Source organism: Colossoma macropomum, unplaced genomic scaffold, assembly GCF_904425465.1.
Source record: "Colossoma macropomum unplaced genomic scaffold, Colossoma_macropomum, whole genome shotgun sequence".
NCBI lineage: Eukaryota > Metazoa > Chordata > Actinopteri > Characiformes > Serrasalmidae > Colossoma > Colossoma macropomum.
In genome coordinates this window covers 4767953-4780173 of record NW_023494801.1, presented here as the reverse complement: position 1 = coordinate 4780173, position 12221 = coordinate 4767953, and the positions used below count along the sequence as shown (strand labels likewise).

At 38.2% G+C, this 12221-nt stretch overlaps 1 protein-coding gene across 1 annotated transcript; it reads left to right on the top strand.

The window, feature by feature from the left end:
* Window positions 1–6107: 6107 nt before the first annotated feature.
* On the top strand, window positions 6108–8119 carry LOC118821676 (ferritin, middle subunit). The gene is made up of 4 exons (XM_036590397.1): window positions 6108–6388; window positions 6988–7134; window positions 7250–7375; window positions 7726–8119. The coding sequence occupies exons 1-4, from the start codon at window positions 6287–6289 to the stop codon at window positions 7879–7881; spliced, it is 531 nt and encodes a 176-aa protein (XP_036446290.1). The 5' UTR covers window positions 6108–6286; the 3' UTR covers window positions 7882–8119.
* Window positions 8120–12221: the final 4102 nt, after the last annotated feature.

The window sequence follows — 12221 nt, the reverse complement described above, 5'->3', positions numbered from 1 at the left end:
TGTCCTGACGTTTTCCTTGAGAATTTGCTGGATAATTGTTCCATCAGTGATGGCAAGCTGTTCTGGCCCAGATGCAGCAAAACAGGCCCAAACCATGACACTACCACCACCATGTTTCACAGATGGGATAAGGATATTATACTGGAATGCAGTGTTTTCCTTTCTCCAAACAAAACGCTTCTCATTTAAACCAAAAAGATTTATTTTGGTCTCATCCGTCCACAGAACATTGTTTCAGTAGCCTTCTGGCTTGTCCACGTGATCTTTAGCAAACTGCAGATGGATTATCTTTTTTATCTGTTATCATATAATCTCCTCAGGAATATCTCTCTAGTGACACGTCTGATATGTATTTTGCCTGAATGTACGGTAATGATAGTCAAAGGGGACAATGTGGTGAAAATATGAGGGATGGGTGTCCTGTAGTAACACTGGAACACCAAAAAATTGTACGTATGTCTTTAATGATAAACTCCAATGTGTCAGCACTGCCTACATTACGGTTAAAGTGCCCCTAAATTTCCATCTAAGGCTGCAATTTTTCTGCAGTCTTTTGTTTTGTAAATAGTTGCTGTGTTGTTATTATCTGTCTTACAGTTTAACCGGTCTTCAGCAGGTGGTTCACGTCTGATTAGGTTTGTTATTATGATTATAAAAAGACTGGAGAGAGCTCTGAAGGTGGTTCGGAAATGCTGAGTCAGAGTGACGCAGCAGAATTCCAGAGCATGTGAGCTTCTCACAAGTAAGAGGCTCTGAAAAAAACACCTACAGAAACAGGTTGGAATGCTTTGTCATGTGATTAATTCAGAAAAGGAAATAGGTGAGTTAAAATTGAATTGGTGGAATAAAATGAGCTATTTTTCCTTACAACACCCAGCATGTGTCTCTCCACCATGTTAACATTAAAAAATTGAGGTCAGACCTTCACCACTACTGTAAAAGTAGTGTTTTACAGTAAACAGCGCCTGAGACGTCAGGAAGCCTGTTCATTTTCTGTAATAGCTGTCTGTGAGGGAGCTTTTAGAGGCATTAAACTCCTTAGACGTCTGGTTCCTATCACCACCACTGTGAGCATTTTGACTTGGTGCATTTCTCTAGAACGAGCGTTTCACACCAAACCACTCTGAATGACTAAATGGTTTCTTTTAACTATAGAATTATGCAAAAAAAATGTTAAAAAGTCAAATTCCCTTTTTAAAGTAGCTGAATTCACTAATTCAGCTATTTTAAAGGGAATTCTGATGCTGAATACTGTTTCAACTCCAAATACTTAAATAACTTCTTCATTAAAATATCTATTAGTATACAGTCACTGCCTGTTTTCAGTTTTCAGAGCAGAAATGTAACAGGTACAGCAAAACATCAGATTTGATCAAAGGTTGTTCATTCAGACCTGCATAAAAAATGTATGTGGCTGATTCGTCTAATGCACAGTTATGTACACATTAAACTGTTTCGCAATCTGACCCGTCTGGACTTGTCACAGTACTAAATCATCTGACACTGATGAGACTGCAAATGAGGATGTGGTGAACTAACCAGTGTCTAACTTAAGCACAAGTAAATGTGGTTCATAAAATGACTTTTTATAAAGTACTTCATAAAACTCTGTAGTGAAACACTGGACATTACTGCACACAGATAATGGAACGTTTCATTAAAGCGTTTGCCGTTAGCTGTTATCTAAGAGTCAAAGTACACTGTGTTCATGCTGATAACAACACCAGTTAACAGGTCCCAGCCAGGTCAGCTCAGTGTTTTTTTTCATGCCTGGTTTTGTTCCAGATCTACAAAATGGAGAGCTGCATGTTTGTAGGTCTTGAGTCAAGACACAAACAGATTCGCTGGTGTATTAAAGGAAAAGTATTTTTAAAATTTCTCACAGAGTCAGTTAAATACTAATGCACTGGTCACTGGGTAATGGATAACTGAGGACAGGGAAATATTCCCACTGATGATTCAATAACACTGAAGAACAGCTGTGCTGTATGCAGCCGCACATTAACATCATTTCAGTTGCAATTATACAAACATTTCTTTCTCTTTCATATGTATTGAAACAGAGTAAACATGGAACACAGTTAATAAGCTGATTGTTTAACGCGTTTAGCTTAAGATAAAAGAAATATATTATTGTTGTCGGAACAAAAGCTTATATCTTAAAGTCAGAATGTCATGATGAACGGACCAATGGAAATGCACCTTAGCCTCCCATTCACAGTTAATAATGGTTGTTTTTCTCCTGTAAAGTTACCATTGTAGAGATGCAAGTTTAGACAACGATGATATATATGTAATTTTACATTTAACATTGGGGGGAAAAAACATGAAATGTGGTCTGTGCAATAGTTATGGAACATTTTCCATATGTTACATGTTTTATTTTATATGTTAAATTTAGCAATTAAATAGAATCTGTACATTCAAATTAGCAGAAAAATGTCATTTAAGTGTGTTCTCTGTAGAGGATTCACCTATTTTCACTAAAAAAATCAACAAAATGTTATTTGACTCAGGCTTCTAAACTTTTGCATGTGTGTGTGTGTGTGTGTGTGTCTGTGTGTACGTATACACACACATACACACTATAGTTCAAAAGTATGGAATCACTGTTTTTAATAATATAAAAATCAAATCATTTTGCTCTAAATTGTTCTAATATGGTGATATTTTATAGGTTTCAATTTGTTGGACGCTGTAGAACTTGTTTCAGAACAAACAGAGCTGCAGATGATTCTACAGTAACTGAGAAAGCTGTACAGCACTGAGTGAAGTGAATGAAGTTATGACAAAATCATTAAGGACACCAATATGGGACTTGTGGGTCGATGCCAATATCTGATATTTTTCTCAGTAATTTTTCAGTACACATCTGCTGATACCAATACACGTTTAAAAAATGTAGAAACTGAGACGACGTCTACCTGGATTAGCATTACAGAGAAATATAACATTCTGTCAGTTTAAAAATGCAGTCAAATCAATAAAATGTGGGTATATTAGTGCAGAAGCTCAGTGCTGCCTTGTTCTGCTCTTCCAAAGTACAATACATGCATCATTAAATATCATTTGAAATATTAAATTGAATCATCTGTATGCTGCCAATATTTTTAAGCAACTATCTGTTTAAATCGATATAAACCTGATATAATTGTTCATCCCTTAAAATAATAATTAATTCCTTTATTGAAAAAGTTACAACCAAATCTCACCGATCAAATGTCTCTTCATAGTAATTTTATACAAGAATATATTTCATTACAACATAATTACAGTTTATTGTAAAAGACAAAGGGAATATAGCATCAAACAAGAACATACAAGCATTACGATTATGATAATGAAGTCTAATATTCAGAAAAAATTAATCCAGTATATATGCATGTAAAGTGTATTCTTTTCAGGTGTTCGATTAACTGTTTAGTGTTAATATACATAATATCTAAATATATGATACAGTACAAAGTCTGACTCCACTATATGTGTCATTATTAGCATTGCATTATAATTTATTATACAGATCTATTTTCCCTTCAATACAAATAATCTGTACTGTATCTCACATTCTTGCAGCCTTTTAAGTGAAACTTGATTAATCTTATTTATGACCGAGATGTGAGATCATGCTGTTGCTCTCAGTGAACCATACAAACCCATTTGTGAGAAGATAAACTGCATCATTAGCAAAGCTACACTGCATTTCTGCTGATGTAAGTCACCGCCTCGGTTTCTAAGGCATGTAAATGGCTTCTCCTCATGATTTCAGTTCCACTCAAACCGGTCTCAGGCGGACAGGCCACTCAGCTACGAGCCCTTCCCCCCGTGATACTGACGGTGTGGAAATAACAGGAAGCGCTGACTCACGGTGACACAGCACATCTCTGGTCTTGTGAGCTTCCACTTTGTGAACTGTAAGGAAAGCATTGATGGGGTAAAAGTACTTTTGGGAAGTGCAGAATGCTTTGTCACCTTCTGACACATGAATCTGACCAAACGATCGGCATTTTAGAGCTTATTCTGAGATAAAACTGTGTGGTGAATTCAGAGCATAAGGCCCTTTTACTTTGATGCAACTCTTTAGCATTGATTTTGGAAGAAATATTGGTATTTCATAGCAGCAAACACACAAACACACTGCCTTTAAGAGAAGAGAGATTTGACATGGCTATAGCCAATAAACTGCCCACATTAGATTACATTACTTTTACAAAAACTATTAGCTACATTATCTGCCTTTCTATCCATCGTAACTTGTTTGAAGTTTAAACTGGCGGCTGTTGTGGGTTTTTCAACTGTGTTCACATGTTTTGCTCCCATAGTGTCAGAACATGAAATATAACCTTCTCAGTCCTGAGACTGGATGATTTGAAAAACAAACAATGTTTTGTTATGAAATACAATACATGATTTTTTTTTGGTTTACTGGTAAACATGTATTATTCAGTGTCCAACATACTGAACATTTGGACTTAGGCAAACTACCTGGACTTCTGTATGAATGGCTTTTAAAATATTAAACTATTTGCAGAATAATTTTATATCATAATAATAAACAAAGAGTTTTTAAACACAAATCATACACACTGATTAAAAATTACTAGATCTAAAGTTAACAAATGGTGGAATCAGTCAAGGTCATTGATGAAAAAAATGTCAGCAAACATTACAGAAGCTATATTACATAGATTTATATGTAATATTACACATTACATACATTACATATACCAGTGCGTATAGAAATAACGTTTCTGAAACATGGTCATTTTCAAATGTCTGCTTTCATTAGCAGATTTCTTGTGCCTAATTCTAATGTCCAGGAAACTGGACAGTGAAATCCACTGAAATCACTAAATATTAATAGTATCCCTAAATTCATAGAACATATTCTACCGTCACTCCTAAATACACTTTAGACTCTACTTTTAACAAAATAAACACAATTTATGAATGATCGTAATGCATAAGTCTATTTATACTAATCAAAGTATCATTTACTACACCGAGTCCAAATGTCCACATTACTAGACATTAAAGTTTTTCTCAAAATTTGTGTACGTAGAAATAAACTTCTACTATTTCCTTTTTTAGCGAAATAGAGGATCGTTCAAAAATATTTGGTCAAATCAAGGTGGCGAGTGTCTCACCAGCTGCCATGTTTTTGTTTATGACAAAATAAAAAAAGAAATCATTGTACTGAATGATCACCTGACACACTGAGAAGGGAGTGTGGTGACAGGCCAGCTTCTGTAGAGCTAGGAAACCCGAGAAGAAAACGTTTAGTATGTTGGACATTCAGAATGGAGAGGTTAAAACGTTTTGAGTATGAAAACCTTCCAAACTTGGCCAAAAAAGCTCCTTATGTGGATACGATTGGTACACAGGCCAAAGGTCAAGTGCAAAAAAGGTTTATGATTAAAATGGACTTTAATGTGGCCTGATGTTTTTATTGAGGTGGCCTTGGTACTCAGTCCAAAGTCCAATAAATAAATGTAGGCCTGTTATTTGCAGAACTGTGTGACAGGTCATGTGAAACCCACAAAGCTGACTTATGGATGCATAATAATAACTGTTAGGTAACTATATGAAGTTCCCATGTTACACATTTATGCAATTGATGAACACTCTGACGTATTTTACTGTTAAACCCTAACCCTGAATTGCTAGACCTGTGCGTTTTTTTTAGATAAACAGTAACTGGTTTAACTGCTCATACTTAATTGCATAAGTCACCATTTCGTTTTCACTTCTTTAATGTATGTTTGAAACATCATATTTTAAATCCGAAAAACAGCTGCGTCACTGTTCGCCTCATCCACTGTGAGCCCTAAACGATACCATATAAACTTGATATTTATTTCAACCGACTTATATTGTTCAACTATTGACATTAAGCTGTTTAAAACGAATTGAATTTTCACGATTTTACCACAGTTTGTATCTGAAAATACATCACGTTGTTATTCTTTGGTCTCCAGAAACTACTTGGGCTGCATAACGACGTAACGTGGCTCATGATTGGCCACGCTGTTTATGCCCGCCTACGTCTTCCTGCATTTGATTGGCTGGCTGCGATGTCGGTTTGGCAGCGTGACAATAAATACTGAGCGCAAACAGCCTCCATCTCACAGCTTTGGGAAGACTCTAAAGAGGTTCTTGCTTCAACAGTGATTGAACGGAACTTCTTCTTCGTCCCGCACGACTCATTATTCCACATTTTCGTCGACGATCGTCGTATAGAATTTATTTTTGTACCTTTTGATAATAAAAAGGAGAAAAATCAGCCGAAATGGAGTCTCAGATCCGTCAGAACTACCACCGCGACTGCGAGGCCGCCATTAACAGGATGGTGAACATGGAGCTTTTCGCCTCCTACACCTACACCTCCATGGTGAGTACCAGAATAAGCTGTGAACATTGGTTTCCCATGATATTGACATGATAATGCTATTTTATGCAAAGCCTAATCGTTTAACTAACGTAATATCCTTAAGAAATGGTTCTTAAAGGGGTTCTTTACAAAAAACAATGCTATTTAGAACGAGGAACACTCAAAGAACCATTTTTATGCATAAATGGTTCTTTGTATTGTGAAATGGTTCCTCACATTGATGGAGAATGACTAGTATATGGTTCTATGTAGCTCCAAAAGGGCTCTTCTATTGTTACAAGCTTGACATTGTAGCTAACCGTTTTTGGTGCTGAAGTTACATAAAACACACACAACAAATTCCCCATCACTCTGAAGAACCTTTTCGCCATGCAGATGTTTCTTTGAGTGTTACTGGTTCTATACAGAGCCATTGTCTTTAACAAAGAACCCACGAAGAACCATCTTTTAGAGTATCAAGTAAACAGGCTCACCTTATGGTGAACCAAGCTATCGCGAGATCTTGGGTGGAGCCCTGACTCGTTTGTTGTGATCCTAAATGAGATTAGCCAATGTGCCTTAGTCAAATTTCTCATTTTGCATTTGTATTTTCCCAACAGGCCTTCTACTTCTCCAGGGATGACGTAGCCCTCGAAGGTTTCGCCCATTTCTTCAAGGAGTGCAGCCATGAGGAACGTGAGCACGCTGAGAAGCTCCTCTCCTTCCAGAACAAGAGAGGTGGACGCATCTTCCTCCAGGATATCAAGGTATCTTTTGAATATTATAACTGAATTGGTCTCGGTTGTAGCTGAATGGCTTAAGCAAGGATTCAGAACTAGGTGTATGATCGTGTTCTGACCTTTTGTTCTCCTCCCCAAACAGAAACCTGAGCGTGATGAGTGGGGAACTGGACTGGAGGCCATGCAGTGCGCCCTGCAGCTGGAGAAGAACGTGAACCAGGCTCTGCTGGACCTGCACAAGATCTCCTCCGAGAAGGTTGACCCTCATGTGAGTTGTGGTTTACGTGCACTTTTATGCCCACACCCATGTCTGTAGTGCCTCAGATAGGCGAGTCGTGGTTACGCAGCAGGACAATTAGCCTTTTTCCACCCCTTAATTTGTGTTCCGCCCACAGCAAACATCAGCCAGGCTCTGTTAAGTAGCACGTATAACACGGGCGGTCTTTGTCCTCACACTGGCTGCTTTGAGCTTCATTTAGAGTTAGTTTTCCCTCCATTTCCTGCACAACCTGTTGGAGCAGCTGGAAACACTAGAACATTTAACATGCCATTAAAGATTAAGCTCATTTTAGTTCTTTTCTTTGGTCTTGTTCTGAACTCTTCTGTTTATTCCAACAGCTGTGTGACTTCCTGGAGACTCACTACCTCAACGAGCAAGTGGAGGCCATCAAGAAGCTTGGTGACCACATCACCAACCTCTCCAAGATGGATGCTGGCAACAACAGGATGGCCGAATACCTGTTTGACAAGCACACTCTGGGGAGCAGGAGCTAAATCTGCTCTGAGGCTTCACGCATGGCCTGCATTGTCCATCTCTGCTCAAATTGTTCTAAGAAATGTACTCATTACCATGTGTAGCATTCATGCAGTGTTGAGTTTTAAGCTGTTGAATGGAAAGATCACGTGAAGTTCCATGCTTTGACTGTTAATGCCTAAGCGTCGCTTCCCTGAATGTATGCACTACTTAAATTTTAACCTTGACTTAATCTGATGAATAAACATTTTGAGCTGAGCTTTTGACTCTGGAGTGTTTTTGCATTACACATTTCAGGGCTTGAGCACCACCATGCGCACGGAAAGGGGAATGTTGCATCAACTAGTTGCAAGATGTGCTTTAGTGGAGTCCTAAGTGATATTAAAAAAAGAAACCAAGATTTGCACAGTAATTTTGGTTACCTAAATTAATACATTAACTGTTAGTCCTGCATTGGGCAGCCTGAGAGCTGAGACCTTTTCAAATCATTTATGGTCACATCACCTTTACACAGGTGTGAAGATGAGAAATCTTGGGTACCTGGCCCTCTTGCAGTACTTTTTATACACAAAAAGACTATCTATACACACATTAGATGGTGTGTGTGTGTGTGTGTGTGTGTGTGTGTATACACATTTGTATAAACCAGTGTTGCACTGTTCAATATATGGTTTTTGTACAGTAATGTTATGAAATAGAAGTTATATGTACAGTGTTTGGACCAGTGTTTACAACTGTAAATGCAGACTACTTGACACAGCTGATCCCTGAATTATACCAACAACTAAAACAACTGGCAGTAATGAAATTGCATACTTAATAGAAAGTTGAGCAGTGTTTCACTTTTCAGATTAAGTTCTTGGTCATAAAATATGTAAAGCTTTAAAGCTTGCTGGGTAAAACTAAGTTTCCCAGACTCAGACTAAGCCTAAACCTCCAGTAATAAGAATTTCCAAAGGTAAACCACTATTGACACTGCAATTTAGTCTAAGACTAGGCTTGATCCATGTTCAGGAAATGGACCCTGTGTGCTCCAAACCATTGACTAGATAAGCACATCAAAACATTGACAAGTTTGCACATGACTTAGTTAATTCTTTCTCTGGTTCATTTGATAACCTGTATAAATTGTGCAGATTGAGTCACAGAGCCATAAACAATGAACTGAGCCTCTTTTGGGTGACTGCTTAGCCCAATAGAGCAAAAAGCTTGATTTTGCTCTATTGATATTTATATATCTATTGATATTTACTTGGTGTTAAAAAATTGGGATTTAGCACAAAACACCCACAGCCCCAGACAGAATAACCTACAAATAACACACAACACAAACACTTTACACTAATAAACAGAGACATTTAAACAACATTTAAACAAGTCCCCTTTTAGGAGAGCGCTCGCCTACCGTGAGCCTCCTGTTATGACCCGGTCTGGGGTCAGGCCGTAACAGAAATGACAGTGGGCTCTCTCCACGGACCTGCTGTCAGAACGAATACCAGACACTTTTTAAAACAGCAAACAAAGTGATGTTTATTTTTATGATAAGACGCTAAGCTGAATAGGGTGATGGCTTCAGGGACGAGCAGATCCTAAATAATAAACAAAATAACTAAAAACCAAATCATAAACCTGATTTGAAAAAACGTATGTGCAGGAACGTAAAAACAGAGCCGGTTTATGAAGATCCTGGCCTCTTCCTATTTCCCCCGTTATATCAAAAACAGGACTCCAAACGCCAGACGGCACCTGCAAGCGAGTCCTCAATGAAAGGGAGTAAATGGAGCTCAGTGGCTAAAAATGAAAAATTTAAATAGTTTCTAATCACTTTCCCAGAACTTTCCTTTAATTTTAGAAGGTAGAAGGACGTCTTTCACTAAAAAAGCTCTCTTTTATATGTGAGGACGCCCTCATGTGGCCAATCACGGACCTGCACACAATGCAACAAGAGGATATACACCGATCAGGCATAACATTATGACCACCTCCTTGTTTCTACGCTCATTGTCCATTTTATCAGCTCCACTTACTATATAGGTGCACTTTGTAGTTCTACAATTACAGACTGTAGTCCATCTGTTTCTCTGCATACTTTGTTAGCCCCCTTTTACCCTGTTCTTCAGTGGTCAGGACCCCCATGGACCCTCACAGAGCAGGTACTATTTGGGTGGTGGATTATTCTCAGCAATGCAGTAACACTGACGTGGTGGTGGTGTGTTAGTGTGTGTTGCGCTGGTCTGAGTGAATCAGACACAGCAGCACTGCTGGAGTTTTTAAACACCTCAGTGTCGCTGCTGGACTGAGAATAGTCCACCTACCGAAAATATCCAGCCAACAGCGTCCTGTGAGCAGCGTCCTGTGACCACTGATGAAGGACTAGAGGATGACTAACACAAACTGTGCAGCAGCAGATGAGCTATCGTCTCTGACTTCACATCTACAAGGTGGACTGACAAGGTAGGAGTGTCTAATAGAGTGGACAGTGAGTGGACACAGTGTTTAAAAACACCAGCAGCGCTGCTGTGTCTGATCCACTCATACCAGCACATCACACACTAACACACCACCACCGCGTCAGTGTTACTGCAGTGCTGAGAATGATCCACCACCCAAATAGTACCTGCGCTGTGAGGGTCCATGGGGGTCCTGACCACTGAAGAACAGGGTAAAAGGGGGCTAACAAAGTATGCAGAGAAACAGATGGACTACAGTCTGTAACTGTAGAACTACAAAGTGCACCTATATAGTAAGTGGAGCTGATAAAATGGACAATGAGCATAGAAACAAGGAGGTGGTCGTAAAATATACTATAAATCTAATGTATACAAAATAACAGCCAGATTTCCACCTCTTTTATCCTTCAAAGAAACCAAAAGCATTTCTTTTAAAAACGTTCCAGTAGATGTTCCACTGTTTAACTGTTAATATTGATGCACCAGGCTGAGGACTGAGATCATTCCAAGAAGAACTGAAGCTGCTCTGAAAGCCGTCGGTGGCTCAACTACTATTTAAGTACACCATGGACCAGTTTCTCAGACCCAGATTAAGTCTAAACCCAGACTAAAAACAGTTTTCAGTGGTGAGTCACAGGGCTGGGAGGGTTACTTTAAAATGTATTCCTTTACAGCTTACTGATTACCTGTTAAAAAATATAACTGGACCCTAATCCAAAGGATTATTATATTAAAGAGAAGTAATCTGATTATTTACCGTTATCATTTTATTTAATGAAAGATGTTTAATTATATAAAGAAAAGAGAAAAATAATTTGAACAAGACTTTTTCCCAAGAATTTAACTCGACACACGCCAAACACAAAAACTGTTTTATAATTCAGAATGATAGATTATAGGTGACTTAAATATTGACTTAAATTTCTGTGTATCACAGAAAGGCTCACTGATCTCACATTTAGAGAAACGGCTCAGGAGCAATATATGAAAGTATTTTAAACATAAAGAAGACAAATTTGTATAACAGTACAATGTGTTTGAGTTTAGACATGTTTACTCAAACCTTGAAGTTCAGAAATCAAGCTTTGCTCCTCAGGAAAAAAAAATGAGAGATTTTAACTGGAAAATTAACTCTGGGACTTAAAGCTTAGACTAAAACATAAACTGATATATACCTGATATAAGCACAGCTATTACCGTCTCACAGCAACTGAACTCTGTATTACTGCGCCATGGCTCCTATTATCCCTTGTGCTGTTAATGGAATAATCTTTGAAGTAGCGTCAAACCCAGGCTCAATCCCAAACGGCTCCGTACTCCCTACATAGTGTGCTAGCTATAGATGTTTTCAAATAGCTTTTACAGCCAAATAGTACATCATTTATGGAGTATGGATGTGGCTGAATCCCGAAAGACTATTCCTTTGCTGTATTATGTACTGTTGTTCTGCAGGATCCGGTATTTAAACCCCTACATAGGGCACTTTAGGGAGTAGGGAGCCATTTGGGATTAAGCCCCAGCCGGTGAAAAGGGCGCCGTTGGATTGGTGCTAAATAAGACTCGCGGTGGTAATTTAGTGACCAAAAAAGACTTATAAAGCGAAGGTTTTGCGTTAAACAGTGCTGTGTTATCATATGTTCATTGTTATACGACAAACAGTTAAAAAGGTCATGAAATGACCTCAATATACAGCGATGTTTGACTGAACGTTCTCCTCATTCAGCGGTCCATGGTTGCTTAGCAACGATACCGTACTCTAAAAGGAACTACATTTCTCGACGGAATACTTGTTTATGTCGATTATTTTTAAAGATAACAAACTATTTTTTGAAAAAAAATGTGTATTTTATGAAATTTTATGTGTTTTATTAAAGCGATAAGCCACTTGAGGCTGTGTGTTACTGCGATTT